The sequence below is a fragment of the Carcharhinus amblyrhynchos genome, unplaced genomic scaffold (assembly GCF_965287045.1).
Source record: "Carcharhinus amblyrhynchos unplaced genomic scaffold, sCarAmb.v2.hapA chromosome_104, whole genome shotgun sequence".
Lineage (NCBI taxonomy): Eukaryota > Metazoa > Chordata > Chondrichthyes > Carcharhiniformes > Carcharhinidae > Carcharhinus > Carcharhinus amblyrhynchos.
The window spans coordinates 219,622-238,870 of NW_027649844.1; the positions used below are offsets into that span (position 1 = coordinate 219,622).

General features: G+C 49.8%; 2 protein-coding genes across 2 annotated transcripts in view; both read left to right on the forward strand.

Moving 5' to 3' along the window:
- Positions 1 to 19,249, forward strand: part of LOC145338593 (uncharacterized) — a 97,907-nt gene that overhangs the window by 77,932 nt on the left and 726 nt on the right. The window contains exons 9-18 of the mRNA XM_080182954.1: positions 854 to 930; positions 1,024 to 1,188; positions 2,794 to 2,935; positions 5,349 to 5,425; positions 5,518 to 5,679; positions 7,755 to 7,850; positions 10,011 to 10,100; positions 11,248 to 11,337; positions 13,532 to 13,606; positions 14,217 to 14,332. Of these exons, the coding sequence (XP_080039080.1) occupies positions 854 to 930; positions 1,024 to 1,188; positions 2,794 to 2,935; positions 5,349 to 5,425; positions 5,518 to 5,679; positions 7,755 to 7,850; positions 10,011 to 10,100; positions 11,248 to 11,337; positions 13,532 to 13,606; positions 14,217 to 14,332 (1,090 nt within the window). The remainder of the gene's footprint in view (positions 1 to 853; positions 931 to 1,023; positions 1,189 to 2,793; positions 2,936 to 5,348; positions 5,426 to 5,517; positions 5,680 to 7,754; positions 7,851 to 10,010; positions 10,101 to 11,247; positions 11,338 to 13,531; positions 13,607 to 14,216; positions 14,333 to 19,249) is intronic.
- Positions 10,021 to 19,249, forward strand: part of LOC145338595 (uromodulin-like) — a 113,263-nt gene continuing 104,034 nt past the window's right edge. The window contains exons 1-2 of the mRNA XM_080182967.1: positions 10,021 to 10,100; positions 10,485 to 10,580. The gene's annotated coding sequence lies outside the window, so the exon portion shown is untranslated. The remainder of the gene's footprint in view (positions 10,101 to 10,484; positions 10,581 to 19,249) is intronic.

Sequence of the window (19,249 nt, forward strand, 5' to 3'; positions counted from 1 at the left end):
AGCAAGGGGGGTGCGGAGAGGGAGATGGGGAGACAGAGGGAGGAGGGGAGAGAGAGAGAGACGGGGGAGGTGCAGAGAGAGGGAGTGTGGGCAGAGAAGAGAGAGAGAGTGACAGAAGGGAGTAGAGAGAGAGGGGCAGAGAGAGAGAGAGATAGAGCGAGGGGGGGAGAGAGAGAGACTGGGGGGACGCAGAGAGAGGGAGAGTGGGCAGAGAAGAGAGAGAGAGTGACAGAAGGGAGGAGAGAGGGAGGGGCAGAGAGAGAGAGACATAGAGAGAAAGGAGCAGAGAAAGAAAGGGGTAGAGACAGAGAGACACACAGGAGCAGAGAGAGGGAGAGAGAGAGCGGGGGGGGGGAAGAGAAAGAGAGGGCCCCAGAGAGAGAGAGAGAGGGGGGTACACAGATAGATGGGCAGAAAGAGAGAGAGGGGCCAGAGAGAGAGAGAGAGGAAGTGACAGGGAGAGAAAGAAGGGGCAGAGAAGTGGAGTGAAGGAGGAGGGAGAGGAGCACAGAGGAAAGGAAGAACAGAGGGAGGGGAGCACAGAGGGAGGGGAGCACAGGGAGAGTGGGAGAAAAGCAGAGAGAGAGGGAGGGTGAGAGAGAGTTGAAGTTTTGAGTGTGTAAAAGCGACGTTCAGAGACTGTGAGCTGTCGTCAGAGAATCCACTCCTCCTGTTAATGCTGTTGATCCCCCCAGCACACCAATCAGATGTGTGATAATTTTCACTGTGGGTGGGGGTGCTGGTGTTGGTTGGGTGAGATTAAAGCGAGTGTGTCCTGGGAGGAATCCTTCAACATCCTTCATCCCAAGACTTGCCGGGGAAGCTCAGAGTGACTCTGTGATTGTTGTTCCAGTTCCGGCGGATGGAAGATTCCGGAGACTGCGGTCCCAGTGAGACGTTGCTCGACACGTCGTCCAGGCTGGTTAGAGGGTAGAGTCAGACTTTACAATATCAGATTTACTCTCACTGTCCAGCACTGTTCACATCGCTTACACTCTCTAATATTTATACACCTCATTTCAGGATCACATCCCACCCTGGAACAGGGGGAAGTAAACCGGACAGTTTGTTTTAACTGGAAGGAGAATCTCTGCAGGTGGAAGCGAGAGATAAAGATTAAAAACTGCGGCAGTTACTTTGTCTATGAGCTGAAACCGACACCAGGCTGTAACGCTGCTTATTGCACAGGTACATTGCTGTTTCAAAATGACCCAGGAGGGTGAGACTGGATAAACCGGGACACTGACAGAAAGTGATGTCCTTCAGTGGTGTAAGAAACACCACAGATAAGTGTCTGAAACATTAAGTGATGATGTGACCAAGGCTATGTGGAAAGTGAGCTTGTGACCAAGGCTACACTGAACTAAGTCAGACACTAGTTTACAATGTCCGTGGAACTCTGCAGCCCCCATGTGTGGATGTGGGTGTTGTGTGCTCCTTCTGCTGGTCGCAGAGATTACCTGAGTGGGGGTGTGGGAGGGTGGGGGGAGGGGATTGTTGGGGCAGGGGGGAGCGTTGTGGCAGGTGGGTTACCATCCCTGCATCTTTCAAGTTTTTTTTTTAGGTTTATTTATTGGTCACAAGTTGGCTTACATTAACACTGCAATGAAGTTACTGTGAAAATCCCCAGAGTCGCCACAGTCTGGCGCCTGGTCGTGTCGACTGAGGGTGAACTTAGTGTGGCCAATGCACCTCACCGGTACATCTTTGGGCTGCGGGAAGAAACTGGAGCACCGGGAGGAAACCCACACTGACACGGGGAGAACATGCGGACTATGCACAGATAGTGACCCGAGCTGGGAACTGAACCTGGGTCCCTGGCTCTGTGAGGCTGCAATGTTAACCACTGTGCATATCGGGCAGAAGTTCCATGCTCGAGCCCCCCTCTAAGGTTTAAATGGAGTGTGCCCCCACCACACGGTCCTCCCTCAAGTTTTACGCCCCCATTACCCCCACGACCTGCCTCGCAAACTGTTCTGGGAAATGCTAGTCCATCTGAGCACATTGTGTGTTCCAGGAAGAGGAACATGAACGGAATAGACTGTTTGGATGGGTATAGAACATAGAACATAGAACATTACAGCGCGGAACAGGCCCTTCGGCCCACAATGTTGCGCCGACCAGTCTTATTTTTTAAAAAAAACATTGACCCACTAATCTAAACCAATCCCTTTTCATCCATAAACCTATCCACCAATCTCTTAAATGCCCCCAAACTAGGCGCATTTACAACTGCAGCAGGCAGGGCATTCCAGTCCCTCACCACCTTCTGGGTAAAGAACCTGCCCCTGACATCCGTCCTATAACTACCCCCCCAAACGAATTGGACAACGAGCTTTGGGCAACACCCCCACTCCCCCAACAGCTGCCCCCAGCTCAGTTTTCCGAAGGGAAGGAGAGATGTCCAAACTGAACCAGTTTCTACTGAAGCAATAGATTGTAGGTTTGGTTGCTGCTTTCTGGGGAGTGGGATTGATGTGGAAGCGGTTCCTGTTGTGAGTTACTGAGTTACACCAGAGAGGAGGGAGCGGGGAACAGGCTGTACTGGGGGACTGATGGGAAACAATGTGGATTTGTTATTGGGGGGAAAGGTTCAATCTAATGTTACTGACACCCCCCGCCTTGTGTAGCCTTGGTCACAAGCTCACTTTTCACATAGCCTTGGTCACATCATCACTTAATGTTTCAGACACTTATCTGTGGTGTTTCTTACACCACTGAGGGACATTACTTTCTGTCTCTACAACAATAAATGGACTTAATATTAAGATGAATCCTTTCTCTGTCAACCAGTCGCAGACCTGTCAGTGGCTGACCCATGTGTAAATCACACCGTCCTGGACCAGCCCTGGAGGAGTGCAGAGTGTAACGGGACAGTTTGCTCTACTCGAAAGTGCGACAATAAACTCAACCACGGGTGGTATCGATTTAAAAGGTAAGGGATTGATGTCGGCTATTAGAGCGGAGCGGCGGTGGGGGAGGGGACATGAGGAGGGATAGAAACAGCACAAAACCATGTTGGGTGGTAGAAGGGAGACAAAGAATAAAAGGTAAAAACACTGGATACAGAGAGAGGGAGAGAGAGAGAGAAAGAGTAAAGGGAGATACAACTGGATAGAGAGAAAACAGGGAGAGAGAGTTAAAGGGAGATAACACTGGATAGAGAGAGAGGAAGAACAGAGGGACCGTGTAAAAGGCCATAACATTGGATAGAGAGAGAGGAAGAACAGAGGGACAGGGGAAAAGGCCATAACACTGGATAGAGAGAGAGGAAGAACAGAGGGACAGTGTAAAGGGAGATAACAATCGACAGACAGAGGGAAAGACAGAAAGAGAGAGCAAAGAGAAAGTAAACAGAGCTAACCCTGGATAGAGAGAGGGAATAGAGTGAGAGTAAAATGAGATAAAGCTGGATAAATAGGGAGAGGCGGAAGAGAGAGACAGAGAGTAAAAGGGAGATAATACTGGATAGAGAGAGAGAACAGAGAGTAAAGAGGCATAGCACTGGATAGATAGAGGCAAAGGGAGACAACACAGGAGAGTGAGACAGAGAGGGAATTGGGGACAGAGACAGAGAGAGTAGAGGGAGATAATACTGGATAGACAGAGCGAGAGCAGCGAGGAGATAGTAAACGGGGTGGGGGAACATGGTCCCGGGGCAGCACGTTAAATGACACATTGGGTCTGGAAGGGAGGGGTTAGGGCTGGGGTTTGAAATTGGGGGTGGAGCGTAGAGCAGATTGGAGTGGGAGGGTGGGCGCGAAAGCAGGATTTGCTGTGGGGTAGAGTCACAGAATTATAGAATCAGATGAATTTGTTGGATTTCTATGAGGATGTGACTAGTGCGGTAGACAGAGGGGAACCGGTGGATGTGGTGTTTTTAGATTTCCAAAAGGTGTTTGGTAAGGTGTCTCACAAAAGGTTGCTGCAGAAGGTTAGGGTGCACGGAGTTGGGGGTAAGGTGTTAGCGTGGATAGAGGATTGGTTGTCTAATAGGAGGCAGAGAGTTGGTATCAATGGGTGCTATTCTGGTTGGCGGTTGGTGACTCGTGGAGTGCCGCAGGGATCGGTGCTGGGGCCTCAACTGTTTACCATTTATATAGATGATCTGGAGGAGGGGGCTGAGTGTGGGGTGGCGAAATTTGCTGATGACACGAAGATGAGTGGAAAAGCAAATTGTGTGGAGGGTGTGGAAAGTCTGCAGAGGGATCTGGATAGGCTGAGTGAGTAGGCGAGGACCTGGCAGATGGAGTACAATGTTAGCAAGTCTGAGGTTATCCACTTTGGCAGAAATAATAGTAGGAGGGATTACTATTTAAAGGGCGAAAAGCTGCAGCATGCTACAGTGCACAGGGACCTGGGGGTCCTTGTGCATGAGTTGCAAAAACCCAGTCTGCAGGTGCAGCAGGTGATCAAGAAAGCGAATGGGATGCTGGCCTTTATAGCAAGGGGGATAGAATATAAAAGCAAGGAGGTCTTGCTGCAACTGTACAGGGTACTGGTGAGGCCGCAGCTGGAGTACTGTGTGCAGTTTTGGTCACCACACTTGCGCAAGGATATTTTGGCCTTGGAGGGAGTGCAGAGGAGGTTCACTAGGCTGATACTGGAGATGAGGGTGTTGACTATGAAGAGAGACTAAATAGTCTGAGTCTGTACTTGTTGGAGTTTAGAAGGATGAGGGGGGGATCTTATAGAGACATATAAGATAATGAAGGGGATGGATAGGGTAGAGGTAGAGAGATTTTTCTCGCTTAGAAAGGATAGCAGGACTAGAGGGCACAGCCTCAAGATAAGGCGGGGAGGACAGTTTAGATTGGAGTTGAGGAGGAACTTCTTCACTCAAAGGGTGGTGAGTCTTTGGAATTCTCTGCCCGTTGAAGTGGTGGAGGCTGCCTCGCTAAATATATTTAAGTCACGGGTAGATAGGTTTTTGACAGACAAGGGAATTAAGGGTTATGGGGAGAAAGCAGGAAAATGGAACTGATCCACTATCAGATCAGCCATGATCTTATTGAATGGTGGGGCAGGCTCGAAGGGCTAGATGGCCCACTCCTGTTCCTATTTCTTATGTTCTTACAGTACAGAATGAGGCCATTCAGCTATATGAATTTGCACTGATCACAATCCCATCCAGGCCGTATCCCCATAACCCCCATGCATTTACAGTAACTGTTTCCCCTGACACTAAGGGGAAATTTAGCATGGCCAACCAACTAAAATCTCTCTGTATCCCCCCGATTGGACTTCCAGTAAGGAGTATTGGAGATATTGTTACTGAAGTTCACAGTTCAGGAGCTGATTGTGTATGTGTGTGTGTCTGTGTGTGTGTCTGTGTTTGTTTGTTCCAGTTCTGGCGGATGGAAGATTCCGGAGACTCCTATCCCAGAGGGACACTGCTCCACACATCGTTCAGGCTGGTTAAATGGTAAGTCAGACTTTACAATATCAGATTTACTCTCACTGTCCAGCATTGTTCACATCACTTACACTCTCCAATATTTATACACCTCATTTCAGGATCACATCCCACCCTGGAACAGGGAGTAGTGACCAGGACAGTTTGTTTAAGCTGGAAAGGGAAACTCTGTCACCGGCTCCACCAGATAAAGATTAAAAACTGCAGCCATTACATCGTTTATGAGTTGAAGTCCTTACAGGATTGTGATGCCTATTGCACGGGTAAGCTGTTCCTTCCAAAAGATCAAGAGAAGTGACAGAGACAGAAAGTTCAACATCTCTCTCCATTGTGCAAGGGAATAATACTTACCTGTGTGTCTCTGCTGGGGGGATCTATACTTACCTGTGTGTCTCTGCTGGGGGATCTATACTGACCTGTGTGTCTCTGCTGGGGGGGTCTATACTTACCTGTGTGTCTCTGCTGCGGGGTCTATACTTACCTGTGTGTCTCTGCTGGGGGATCTATACTGACCTGTGTGTCTCTGCTGGGGGGGTCTATACTTACCTGTGTGTCTCTGCTGCGGGGTCTATACTTACCTGTGTCTCTGCTGGGGGATCTATACTGACCTGTGTGTCTCTGCTGGGGGATCTATACTGACCTGTGTGTCTCTGCTGGGGGATCTATACTGACCTGTGTCTCTCTGCTGGGGGATCTATACTGACCTGTGTGTCTCTGCTGGAGGGTCTACACTTACCTGTGTGTCTTTGTTGGGGTCTATACTTACCTGTGTGTCTGTGCTGGAGGGGGTCTATACTTACCTGTGTGTCTCTGCTGGGGGATCTATACTGACCTGTGTGTCTCTGCTGGGGGATCTATACTGACCTGTGTGTCTCTGCTGGGGGATCTATACTGACCTGTGTGTCTCTGCTGGGGGATCTATACTGACCTGTGTGTCTCTGCTGGGGGATCTGTACTAACCTGTGTGTCTCTGCTGGGGGGTCTATACTGACCTGTGTGTCTCTGCTGGCGGATCTATATTTACCTGTGTGTCTCTGCTGGGGGGTCTATACTTAGCTGTGTGTCTCTGCTGGGGGGTCTATACTTAGCTGTGTCTCTCTGCTGGGGGGTCTATACTTACCTGTGTGTCTCTGCTGGGGGATCTATACTTACCTGTGTGTCTCTGCTGGGGGATCTATACTTACCTGTGTGTCTCTGCTGGGGGGTCTATACTTACCTGTGTGTCTCTGCTGGGGGATCTATACTTACCTGTGTGTCTCTGCTGGGGGGTCTATACTTACCTGTGTGTCTCTGCTGGGGGATCTATACTTACCTGTGTGTCTCTGCTGGGGGATCTATACTTACCTGTGTGTCTCTGCTGGGGGATCTATACTTACCTGTGTGTCTCTGCTGGGGGGTCTATACTTAGCTGTGTCTCTCTGCTGGGGGGTCTATATATACTTAGCTGTGTGTCTCTGCTGCGGGGGGGGCATCTACACTTCCCTATGTGTCTCTGCTGGAGGGTCTACACTTACCTGTGTGTCTTTGTTGGGGTCTATACTTACCTGCGTGTCTGTGCTGGAGGGGGTCTATACTTACCTGTGTGTCTCTGCTGGAGGGGGTCTATACTTATCTGTGTGTCTCTGCTGGGGAGGGGGGTGGTGTATGCTTACCTGTGTGTCTCTGCTGGGCGGGCCTATATCTAATTCTGAGTCTCCACTAGCGGGTATATCTCCACTGGCGGGCCTATATTTACCGATGTGTCTTGACTAGGGGGTCTATATTTACCCGTGTCTCTCTGCTGGGGGGGTCTGTACTTACCTGTGTGTCTCTGCTGGGGGGGTCTATACTTACCTGTGCGTCTCTGCTAAGGGGGGTCTATATTTACCTATGTGTCTCTGCTGGGGGGGTTCATACCTACATGTATAAGCAAAAATATCGTCGGCAAGTGAGCGAGGGAAAATTGGACAATGAGATCCCGCCGGCAGGATTCCCATTCTCCGAGTCTGGGGTGAGGTGGCCCTTGTGTTACCTCAGTCTCTTGGGAAGGAGGAGTGAGGAAGGTTCAGGGAGCAGAGGGTTGGTCCTGCCCCCTCCCCCTCTCCCACGACCCCTCGCTCCCCAATGATTGTTGGCTCCTGGCGCTGTTTGCAATCTCTGTCACACCCCCATCCCCAGTCCTCACCCCAGAGACTAGAGTTAGGTTGATCGTAGCCCAGCGCCAAGGCACAAGTCACCACTGCCAGTGGATTGTCAAAGGTGTGATAGAGATGTTTCAGGTGTCCCACTGCCCGGCACAAGGACGCTGAATGGAAAGACCTTTCAATATGGGATTCACCTCATTCTCTATTCATTGTAGATCCAAAAACGGCCCAGGTCCAGGGATATCCAGAAGGATTCACGCGACAGGTGGACAAGGAAGTTTCCTCGAGTGTCGGTGTGGCCCCAACCTCAGGTATCAGGTTCAGTGCTTCAAAACCAGCTCTGCACTCACTCAGAACCAATCACAGCTCACTGTGTACATCCATCCAACTCACACTGATGGGGAGCAAGAGAGTGACTGAGGGAGCACGGATGTAGTGACTGAGGGGGCTGGGATGTAGTGAGTCAGGGGCCAGGGTGTGGAATGAATGGCTGTAGTGATGGAGGGGGGAATGGGTTGAGTGACGGAGGGGAGTGGGATGTCGTGACTGAGGCGAGTGGGACGTAATGAGTGAGGGGAGAGGGATATTCTGATGAGGGCAGAGGGATGTAGTGACTGGGGGCAACGGCATTTAGTGAGTGAGGGGAGTGGGATACACAGAGAGGGGAGAGGGACAGAGAGATCTGGATAGGCTGAGCAAGTGGGCGAGGACCTGGCAGATGGAGTATAATGTTAGCAAGTGTGAGGTTATCCACTTTGGTAGGAATAATAGTAGGATGGATTACTATTTAAAGGGCGAAAAGCTGCAGCATGCTACGGTGCAGAGGGAGCTGGGTGACCTTGTGCATGAGTCGCAAAAACCCAGTCTGCAGGTGCAGCAGGTGATCAAGAAGGCGAATGGGATGTTGGCCTTTATAGCGAGGGGGATAGAATATAAAAGCAGGGAGGTCTTGCTGCAACTGTACATGGCACTGGTGAGGCCGCAGCTGGAGTACTGTGTGCAGTTTTGGTCCCCGAATTTGCTGAAGGATATTTTGGCCTTGGAGGGAGTGCAGAGAAGGTTCACTAGGCTGATACCGGAGATGAGGGGGTTAGCTTATGAAGAGAGATTGAATAGACTGGGTCTGTACTCGTTGGAGTTTAGAAGGCTGAGGGGGGATCTTATAGAGACGTATAAGATAATGAAGGGGATGGATAGGGTAGAGGTAGAGAGATTCTTCCCGCTCAGAAAGGACAGTAGGACTAGAGGGCACAGCCTCAAGATAAGGGGGGTGCAGTTTAGATCAGAGTTGAGGAGGAACTTCTTCACTCAAAGGGTGGTGAGTCTCTGGAATTCTCTGCCCATTGAAGTGGTGGAGGCTGCCTCGCTGAATATATTTAAGTCACGGGTAGATAGGTTTCTGATAGACAAGGGGATTAAGGGTTATGGGGAGAAAGCGGGAAAGTGGAACTGATCCATTTCAGATCAGCCATGATCTTACAGAATGGCGGGGCAGGCTCGAAGGGCTAGAGGGCCTACTCCTGCTCCTATTTCTTACGTTCTTATGTAACTGAGGGCAATGGCGTTTAGTGAGTGAGGGGAGTCGGGTGCAGTGAGTGAGGGGAGTGGGGTGTAGTGAATGAGGGGAGTGGGGTGTAGTGAGTGAGGGGAGTCGGGTGCAGTGAGTGAGGGGAGTGGGGTGTCGTGAATGAGGGGAGTGGGGTGTAGTGAGTGAGGGGAGTCGGGTGCAGTGACGGGAGTGGGGTGTCGTGAGTGAGGGGAGTGGGATGTAGTGAGTGAGGGAAGTGGGGTGTAGTGAGTGAGGGGAGTCGGGTGCAGTGAGTGAGGGGAGTGGGGTGTCATGAGTGAGGGAAGTGGGGTGTCATGAGTGAGGGGAGTGGGGTGTAGTGAGCGAGGGAAGTGGGGTGTAGTGAGCGAGGACAGTGGGGTGTAGTGAGTGAGGGGAGTCGGATTTTCTGAAAGAGGGAAGAGGGATGTAGTGACTGAGGGCAGTAGCATTTAGTGAGTGAGGGGAGAGGGACATTATCACTGAGATGAGAGTGAGGGGGATGTAGTGAGTGAAGGGAGAGGGATTTCCCACCCCTAACTGCCCTCCATTTCAGACGGGTGTTTGTGAGTCACCCACATTGCTGTGTTTCTGGAATCACAGCTCGGCCAGGCTGGGTAAGGACAGCAGATTTCCTTTTTCCTAAATGGACGTTCGTGAACTGAATGGGTTTTCACAACAATCGACCGTGTTCATCATCAGACTTTTAATTTGAGATTTTTATTGAATTCACATTTCACCGTCTGGGATTCGAACCCGGGTCCCCAGAGGATTCCGCTGGGATTCTGGATAACGAATCCATTGACAATCCCACCGCACCACTGCCTTCCCTACAGTGACCCCACCGTAAATTCAGTTTGATGGTTGGTTCTGTTGTTCCCCAAAGTTCACTGATGTGATATTCTTTAACCTTTTCTGGATTCAGGAATAATCCCATCTCCCACCCACGAGGAAGAACCGAGTAGACAATCCAGCGACCAGTCATCCTCTGTCCCAGACGGAACTCCAACCTCAGGTAGGCAGCACTGTGAGGAAGACTCAACACAAACACTTCCCTCAACGTGACCCAAGGGGACAGCAATCCCGGAGACTGAAATAGGGATTTATTGATGGAAAGTGAGGGAATGAGTGAGTGATGGGGAAATGGAGGGCTTGAGTGAGATGGAGATTCCTGTTTGAGGAGATTGAGTGTCTGCAATCCAGGGGAAGGGGTTTCAGAGAATCGGGGAGCTGTGATCCAGTGATGGGGATGAAGGGAAAGGGGTTTGTGTTGCTCAGGGGGTGAGGGAAGGGTTTCTGATATCACCGTCTGATATTGTTGAGAATCTAGAAACCACACGGTGATGTGTTCTGTTTAACTTCAATCTGCTCTCTCCCCATTTGCCCGAAATTATCTCAGATCCACTGACATCACCAACCCGATCACACAGCGATCCATCGAGTGAAAAATCCACTGAGAGATCATCGTCAGTCCCAGCAGGATCTCCAACCTCAGGTAACTGAATCCGGGGAACATTCCCAATGAAATCCTCATTTCCTGGGAACACATAGAATATCAGAGTGCGTTCAGAGGGAGTGAGTGAGGGGAGTGGGATGGAGTGAGCGAGGGGAGTGGGGTGGAGTGAGTGAGGGGAGTGGGGTGTAGTGAGTGAGGGCAGTGGGGTGCAGTGAGTGAGGGCAATAGTATTTATTGAGTGAGGGGAGAGGGACATTATCACTGAGGTGAGAGTGAGGTGGATGTAGTGAGTGAAGGGAGAGGGATTTCCCACCCCTAACTGCCCTCCATTTCAGACGGGTGTTTGTGAGTCACCCACATTGCTGTGTTTCTGGAATCACAGCTCGGCCAGGCTGGGTAAGGACAGCAGATTTCCTTTTCCCTAAATGGACGTTTGTGAACTGGATGGGTTTTTACAACAATCGACTGTGTTCATCATCAGACTTTTAATTTGAGATTTTTTTATTGAATTCACATTTCACCGTCTGGGATTCGAACCCGGGTCCCCAGAGGATTCCGCTGGGATTCTGGATAACTAGTCTATTGACAATCCCACCGCACCACTGCCTTCCCTACAGTGACCCCACCGTAAATTCAGTTTGATGATTGGTTCTGTTGTTCCCCAAAATTCACTGACGTGATATTCTTTAACCTTTTCTGGATTCAGGAAGAATCCCATCTCCCACCCACGGGGAAGTATCGAGTGGACAATCCAGCGACCAGTCATCCTCTGACCCAGACGGAACTCCGACCTCAGGTAGGCAGCACTGTGAGGAAGACTCAACACAGACACTTCCCTCAACGTGACCCAAGGGGACAGCAATCCCGGAGACTGAAATAGGGATTTATTGATGGAAAGCGATGGAGTGAGTGAGTGATGGGGAAATGGAGGGCTTGAGTGAGATGGAGATTCCTGTTTGAGGAGATTGAGTGTCTGCAATCCAGGGGAAGGGGTTTCAGAGAATCGGGGAGATGTGATCCAGTGATGGGGATGAAGGGAAAGGGATTTGTGTTGCTCAGGGGGTGAGGGAAGAGGTTTCCAATATCACCGTGTGATATTGTTGAGAATCTAGAAACCACACGGTGATGTGTTCTGTTTAACTTCAATCTGCTCTCTCCCCATTTACCCGAAATTATCTCAGATCCACAAACCTCTCCAACCCTGACACACAGCGATCCATCGAGTGAAAAATCCATTGACAGATCATCGTCAGTCCCAGCAGGATCTCCAACCTCAGGTAACTGAATCCGGGGAACATTCCCAATGAAATCCTCATTTCCTGGGAACACATAGAATTTCAGAGTGCGTTCGGAGGGAGTGAGTGGAGCGTTGGGATGTAGTGACTGAATGGAGTGGGATGTAGTGAGTGAGGGGAGTGGGATGTGATGACTGAGTGTGTTGGGATGCAGTGATTGCGGGGAGTGGGGCGCAGTGACTGAGGGGAGTGGGATGCAGTGATTGCGGGGAGTGGGGTGCAGTGACTGAAGGGAGCGGGATGCAGTGATTGAGGGGAGTGGGGTGTAGTGAGTGAGGGGAGTGGGGCGCAGTGACTGAGGGGAGTGGGATGCAGTGACTGAGGGAGTGAGATGTGTGAGGGGAGTAGGATGTCGGACTTAAGGGAGTGGGGCGTTGGACTGAGGGGAGTGGGATGGAGTGAGTGAGGGGAGTGGAATGCAGTCACTGAGGGGAGTGGGTTGCAGTGACTGAGGGAGAGGGATGTTGTGACTTAGGGGGAGGGGATTGCGGTCACTGAGGGGATTGGCATGAGGGACTGAGGAAGAGGGATACTGTGAGTGGGAGAGAGGGGATTGTGGTCACTGAGGGGAGTGGGATGCAGTGACTGAGGGAGAGGGATATTGTGACTGGGGGAGAGGGGATTGCAGTCACTGAGGGGAGTGGAATGTAGTGAGTGAGAGGAGTGGGGTGCAGTGAGTGAGGGGAGTGGGGTGTAGGGAGTGAGGGGAATTGGATGTAGTGACTCAGGGAGAGGGACATTGTGACTGGGAGAGACGGAAATGCAGTCACTGAGGGAAGTGGGATGTAGTGACTGAGGGGATTGGGATGAATTGACTGAGGGAAGTGAGATGTTGTGACTGAGAGGAGTGGGATGTAGTGAGTGAGTGGAGTGGGGTATAGTGAGTGAGGGGAGTGGGGTGTAGTGTGTGAGGGGAGTGGGTTGCAGTGACTGAGGGGAATGGGGTGCAGTGACTGAGGGGAATGGGTTGCAGTGACTGAGGGGAGTGGGGTGTAGTGAGTGAGCAGAGTGGGATGTGAGTGAGGGGAGTGGGGTGTAGTGACTGAGGGGAGTGGGGTATAGTGAGTGAGGGGAGTGGGGTGTAGTGAGTGAGGGGAGTAGGATGTCATGAGTGAGAGGAGTGGGATGTAGAGAGTGAGGGGAATGGGGTGTAGTCAGTGAGGGAAGTGGGGTGCACTGAGAGAGGGGAGTGGAGTGCAGTGAGTGAGGGGAGCGAGACGCAATGACCGAGGGGAGTGAGATGCAGTGACTGAATTTGTGATTCTCTGAGGAAAGATAAATCCTGTCAAAACTTTTCATCTTGAGCTCATCATGACAGATTTTCAAGGATACAAAACCTCAAAGGGGGAAATTATTTCGACTCCATTGGAGCAGGAGGTTGAATAGTTGGTGTGCAGTCTCCGATACATAAATTACATGCCAACAAATCAGCACTATCTTTCCCGCACTACACATAGTCTTTGTCTCTGTGAGATTGGGTATTGTTGCATGAGACCTGATGAGTCCCAGATGGAAAACTTCAATAGCACATCTCTTTTTGAGAAATGTGATGTATTGGCCCTGACGAGACTCCCAGAAGAGGAATGTTTTAGAAATGTTTTTCATCAAGATATTGCCCGGAATCTGGTCTGAGTATTATGGTCTGTTCTGCGACTGTCCAATGACAAGTTGTGAAGTCTTTTCATTTCATTCCAGGAAAATCCACAACTGGGGAGTGTGGGGGACAATCTGACCAATCACCCACTGCCCAAGCGGGTTCGCTAATCCCAGGTAGGTGAAACTCAGTCAACGTTCCCCATGGATTAATCCCTCAATGTGAGATCTGACAGTGGCAGTCCTGAGGATTCACTCAGGCATTTCCTGATGGAATGGGAGCCGTGAGTGAGTGAGAATAATTAAAAAGTTAAAGATAAACTCAACAATCTGAATGTAGAGATTTTACATCAGAGACAGTGTTTATTTATTTACTGCTATTGAGGGATGAGGGATGTGGGGTGAGGGGAGAGGGAATGTCGTGAGTGAGGGGAGTTGGGTATAGCGAGTGAGGGGAGTGGGGTGTAGTGAGCGAGGGGAGTGGGATGTAGTGAGTGAGAGTGGGGCATAGTGAGTGAGGGGAGTGTGGTGTAGTGAGTCAGAGTGGGGTGTAGTGAGTGAGGGGATTGGGATGTGGGATGAGGTGAGTGGGGATGTGTGAGGGGAGCAGGGTGTAGTCAGTGAGGGGAGTCGTGACAGAGGGGGGAGTCGTGACAGAGGGGGGAGTCTTGACAGACCAGCCTTTGATCTTTCTGGTGTAACTCTCCACCCTTCCATCCTCGTCTCAGTAACACATTGATTGCTCCCAGGGAATTCAGCTCTCGTTCCTGTCCTCCCCATGTTTCAGGGTTTCTGTCTCTCTCGGAGGAGGATTGTGAAGCCATGGACGTCGAGGTACAAGTGATGTACGTGGGGAATAACAAGCTGGAAACCGATGAGCAAAAGGCTGCCTACATTCGACAGGTATAGAATTCAGCGATACATCCAAAATAGGGGCAGGAGGAGGTCATTCATCCCTTGCTATCTGCCCCAGCATTCAGTACAATCAGAGCTGATCATCCAACTCAGTAACCTTCTCCCCTCTTCTCTTCTCCCCACCGCGCCGGTATTTCATCCCATCTGCTCCAAGAGACATATCTAACTCTTTGTTGAAACCACAATGTTTTGGACCCAACAGATTTTGGTGGTCGGGAATTTCTCAAATTCACCACTCCCTGGGCAAAGAAAAATTCCTCTGATCTCTGTCCTGATTTATTTATCCCGTATCCTCGGACTATGACTCCTGATTCTGGATTTCTCCACCATCGGGAACATCCTTCCTTCATCTAGCCTGTCTACTCCTGTTCGAATGTTCTAGGTTTCTGTGTGACCCCCCTCATTCTTCTAAACTGCAGCCAATACAATTTTAACTGACTCAATCTCTTGTCATACGCCAGTGGCCCCATCCCAGGAATTGGGAATCCATTGCTGCACTCCCTCTAGAGCTAGAACTTCCTTCTTCAGATAAGGAGGGAAAATAATAGAACATAGAACATAGAACATTACAGCGCAGAACAGGCCCTTCGGCCCACGATGTTGCGCCGACCAGTTACAAAAACAATGACCCACTAGCCTATACCAATCCCTTTTCGTCCATAAACCTATCCAGAGATCTCTTAAACGCCCCCAAACTAGACGCATTTACAACTGCAGCAGGCAGGGCATTCCAATCCCTCACCACCCGCTGGGTAAAGAACCTACCCCTGACATCCGTCCTGTAGCTACCCCCCCTTAATTTAAAGCCATGCCCCCTCGTGCTAGCTTTCTCCATCCGAGGAAAAAGGCTATCACTATCCACCCTATCTAAACCTCTAATCATCTTATATGTTTCAATAAGATCCCCTCTTAGCCGCCTTCTTTCCAACGAAAACAACCCTAGATCCCTCAGTCTCTCCTCATAGGACCTCCCCACCATACCAGGCAACATCCTTGTAAACCTCCTCTGCACCCTCTCCAACGCCTCCACATCCTTCTTGTAATGCGGGGACCAGAACTGCACACAGTACTCCAAGTGCGGCCGCACCAGAGTAGTGTACAGTTGCAACATTACACTGCGACTCCTAAATTCAATCCCCCTACCAATAAACGCCAAGACACCGTACGCCTTCTTGACAACCTTATCTACTTGATTCCCAACTTTCAGGGATCTATGTACACACACACCTAGATCCCTCTGTTCATCCACACTATTCAAAGTCCTCCCGTTAGCCCTATACTCGACACATCTGTTGCTCCTACCAAAGTGAATTACCTCACACTTCTCCGCATTAAATTCCATCCGCCACCTCTCGGCCCAGCTCTGCAACCTATCTAAGTCTCCCTGCAGACTATGACACCCTTCCTCACAATCTACCACACCTCCAACTTTGGTGTCATCAGCAAATTTACTAATCCACCCAACTATACCCTCATCCAGATCATTAATAAAAATTACAAACAACAGTGGCCCCAAAACAGATCCCTGAGGCACACCACTCGTAACTGCACTCCATGATGAATATTTACCATCCACCACCACCCTCTGTCTCCTATCTGATAGCCAATTCCTGATCCAACTTCCTAGATTACCCACAATCCCATACATCTGCATTTTCTGCAGAAGCCTACCATGGTGAACCTTATCGAACGCCTTACTAAAATCCATGTATACCACGTCAACTGCCTTACCCCCATCCACCTCTTTGGTCACCTTCTCAAAAAACTCAATAAGGTTAGTAAGGCACGACCTACCCGCTACAAAACCATGCTGACTATTTCTAATCAATTCATTACACTCCAAATAACTATAAATCCTATCCCTAATAATTTTTTCTAAAACCTTGCCCACAACAGAAGTAAGACTCACCGGTCTATAATTCCCGGCAAAGTCTCTGTTCCCCTTCTTAAACAATGGGACAACATTCGCTATCCTCCAATCCTCCGGGACTACACCAGAGACCAATGACGACCTGAAGATCTGAGCCAGAGGCTCTGCAATCACCTCTCTAGCCTCCCAGAGAATCCTAGGGTAGATCCCATCCGGACCAGGGGACTTATCTATTTTCAGCCCCTCAAGAATTTCCAGCACATCCTCTTTATCAACCGTAATACTGTCTATTTTACACCCCTGCAACCCAATGTCCTCCTCAGCTATATTCATGTCCCCCTGCGTGAACACCGAAGAGAAATATTGGTTCAATACTTCTCCAATCTCCTCCGGTTCCACACACAACTTCCCCCTGCTGTCTGTAACTGGCCCTAATCTTGCCCTGACCAACCTTCTGTTCTTGACATACCTATAGAACGCCTTAGGATTCTCCTTAATCCTATCAGCCAAAGTCTTCTCATGTCCTCTTTTAGCCCTTCTTAGCTCACTCTTCAACTCCCTCCTAGCCAATCTAAAGCTTTCTAGTGCACTACCCGAGCCCTCAAGTCTCATCCGAACATAAGCCTCCTTTTTCTTTTTAACCATCGACTCAACTCTTTTAGTGCACCACGGTTCCCTAGATCTACCAAATCCACCATGCCTGACAGGGACATACCTATCAAGGACTCGCAGTAGCTGCTCCTTGAAAAAACTCCACATTTCAGACGTTCCCAGTCCCTGTAATCCCCTAATCCAATCCATGCTTCCTAATTCACTCCTGATAGCCTCATAATCGCCCTTACCCCAGCTAAAATTGCTGACCCGAGGTTCATGCCTATCTCTTCCCATCACTAAGGTGAACGTAACCGAATTGTGGTCACTATCACCAAAATGCACACCAACTTCCAAGTCTAGAACCTGGTCTGGCTCATTTCCCAGCACCAAATCCAATATAGCCTCACCTCTAGTTGGCCTATCTACATACTGAGACAAAAAACCTTCCTGCACGCTTTGTACAAACACTGACCCCTCTAGCGAGCTAGAACTATAGCAACTCCAATCAATATTCGTAAAGTTAAAGTCCCCCATAACAATTACCCTATTACTTTCACTCCTAACCAGGATTGTCTCCGCAATCCTTTCCTCAACCTCTCTAGAACTTTTAGGAGGTCTATAAAAGACTCCCAACAGGGTGACCTCTCCTCTCCTATTTCTAATCTCCGCCCATACTACCTCAACTGACAAGTCCTCATCAAACTTTCTCTCCGACACTGTGATACAGTCCTTGACTAGCAATGCTACCCCACCCCCCCTTCTACCTTCTTCTCTACTCCGACTAAAGCATTTGTACCCCGGAACCTGCAACATCCATTCCTGACCCTGCTCTATCCATGTCTCAGAAATGGCCACAACATCAAAGTCCCAGGTACTGATCCACGCTGCAAGTTCATCCACTTTATTGCGAATACTCCTCGCATTAAAGTACACGCATTTCAAACCCTGCTCCGCCCCACCCCCACTATGCCGTGCCTTGCATTCCCCAACTATGCCCCCCTCACTTTCACCCCCTTTCCTCACTATCCCTCCCCCCCTCCGAATCAGTTTAAACCTTCCTGCATCGCTTTTGCAAATTTACCCCCCAGGATATTGATTCCCCTCTGGTTCAGGTGTAGACCATCCCTCTTATAGAGGTCCCACCTACCCCAGAATGAGCCCCAATTGCTCAAGTACCTGAACCCCTCCCTCCTGCACCATCCCCTCAGCCACGAGTTCAAACTTTCCCTCTCCCTATTCCTCTCTAAACTATCCCGTGGCACAGGCAAGAGTCCAGATATAACTACTCTTTCTGACTTCGCCTTTAGTTTCCACCCCAACTCCATAAATCTTTGCTTAATATCCCCTTCCCTTAATCTCCCTATGTCATGTGTCCCCACATGAACTATAACTTGGGGTTGATCTCCCTCTCCCCTAAGAGTCCTGAATACTCTGTCCGATACATCCTGGACCCCAGCCCCTGGTAGGCAACACACCAGCCCAGAGTCCCTACCCTTACCTCCAACTCTCCTATCCGTCCCCATAGCTGTGGAGTCCCCAATCACGAGGCCCAATCTCTTACCCCTAACCACCTGAGGTTTCCCAATAGGCTCACCCCCAGAGACCTGCTCCCTTTGGCTATCCCCAATTGATTTCTCCTCAACTGTAGCCTCCAGGACCGAAAACCTATTTTGGAGGGGAACAGCCCCAGGGGATTGTCCCCCCAACTGCTTTTTGCCCCTCTTCCTGGCAGTGACCCAAGACTTATTCCTAGGAGTGACTATCTCCTTATAACTCCTTTCTATGTCCGCCTCCACTTCCCGAATTATACGGAGCTCCTCTAATTCCCCTTCCAGCTCCTTTACACGCTCCTCCAGAAACTGCAATCTAACACACTTCCCACAAGTAAAATCACCTGAAACACTGTGGGAGTCCCTCACTACATACATCCCACAGGAGATGCAGCTTACAGCCTGAACTGCCATCCCTGAATCAATTACCAGCAGAAAAGTAAAAATATAAAAAAAACTTCCCTCCCTAATATTCCAGGTATGTCCTCACTATACAATTGCAGCAAGACATCTCTGCACCTGACCTCAAGTTCCCTTTCTATGAAGGCAACATCCTGGTGAACCTTCTTTGCACTCTCTCCAAAACACCCATGTCCTTCTGGTATGGTAGCGACCAGAACATCCCACAATATTCCAAATGTGGTCTAACACATAGTGCAGTAGAGCTGTGTAGTAATTTCCAAACTTTGATCCTCGATGCCCTGGCCGCTGAAGGCAAGCATGCTTTGTCCCTTCATCACAACGTTATCCGCCTGTGCTTTCACCCCTATTGCTCATTAGGATAGATTAACCATTCCTTGACAGCATTATTTAACTATATCCAATTGTTACTAACTAATAATTCCCCATCAGCCTTGATGAACCATGATGGATTAGCCTTGAGTAAACATT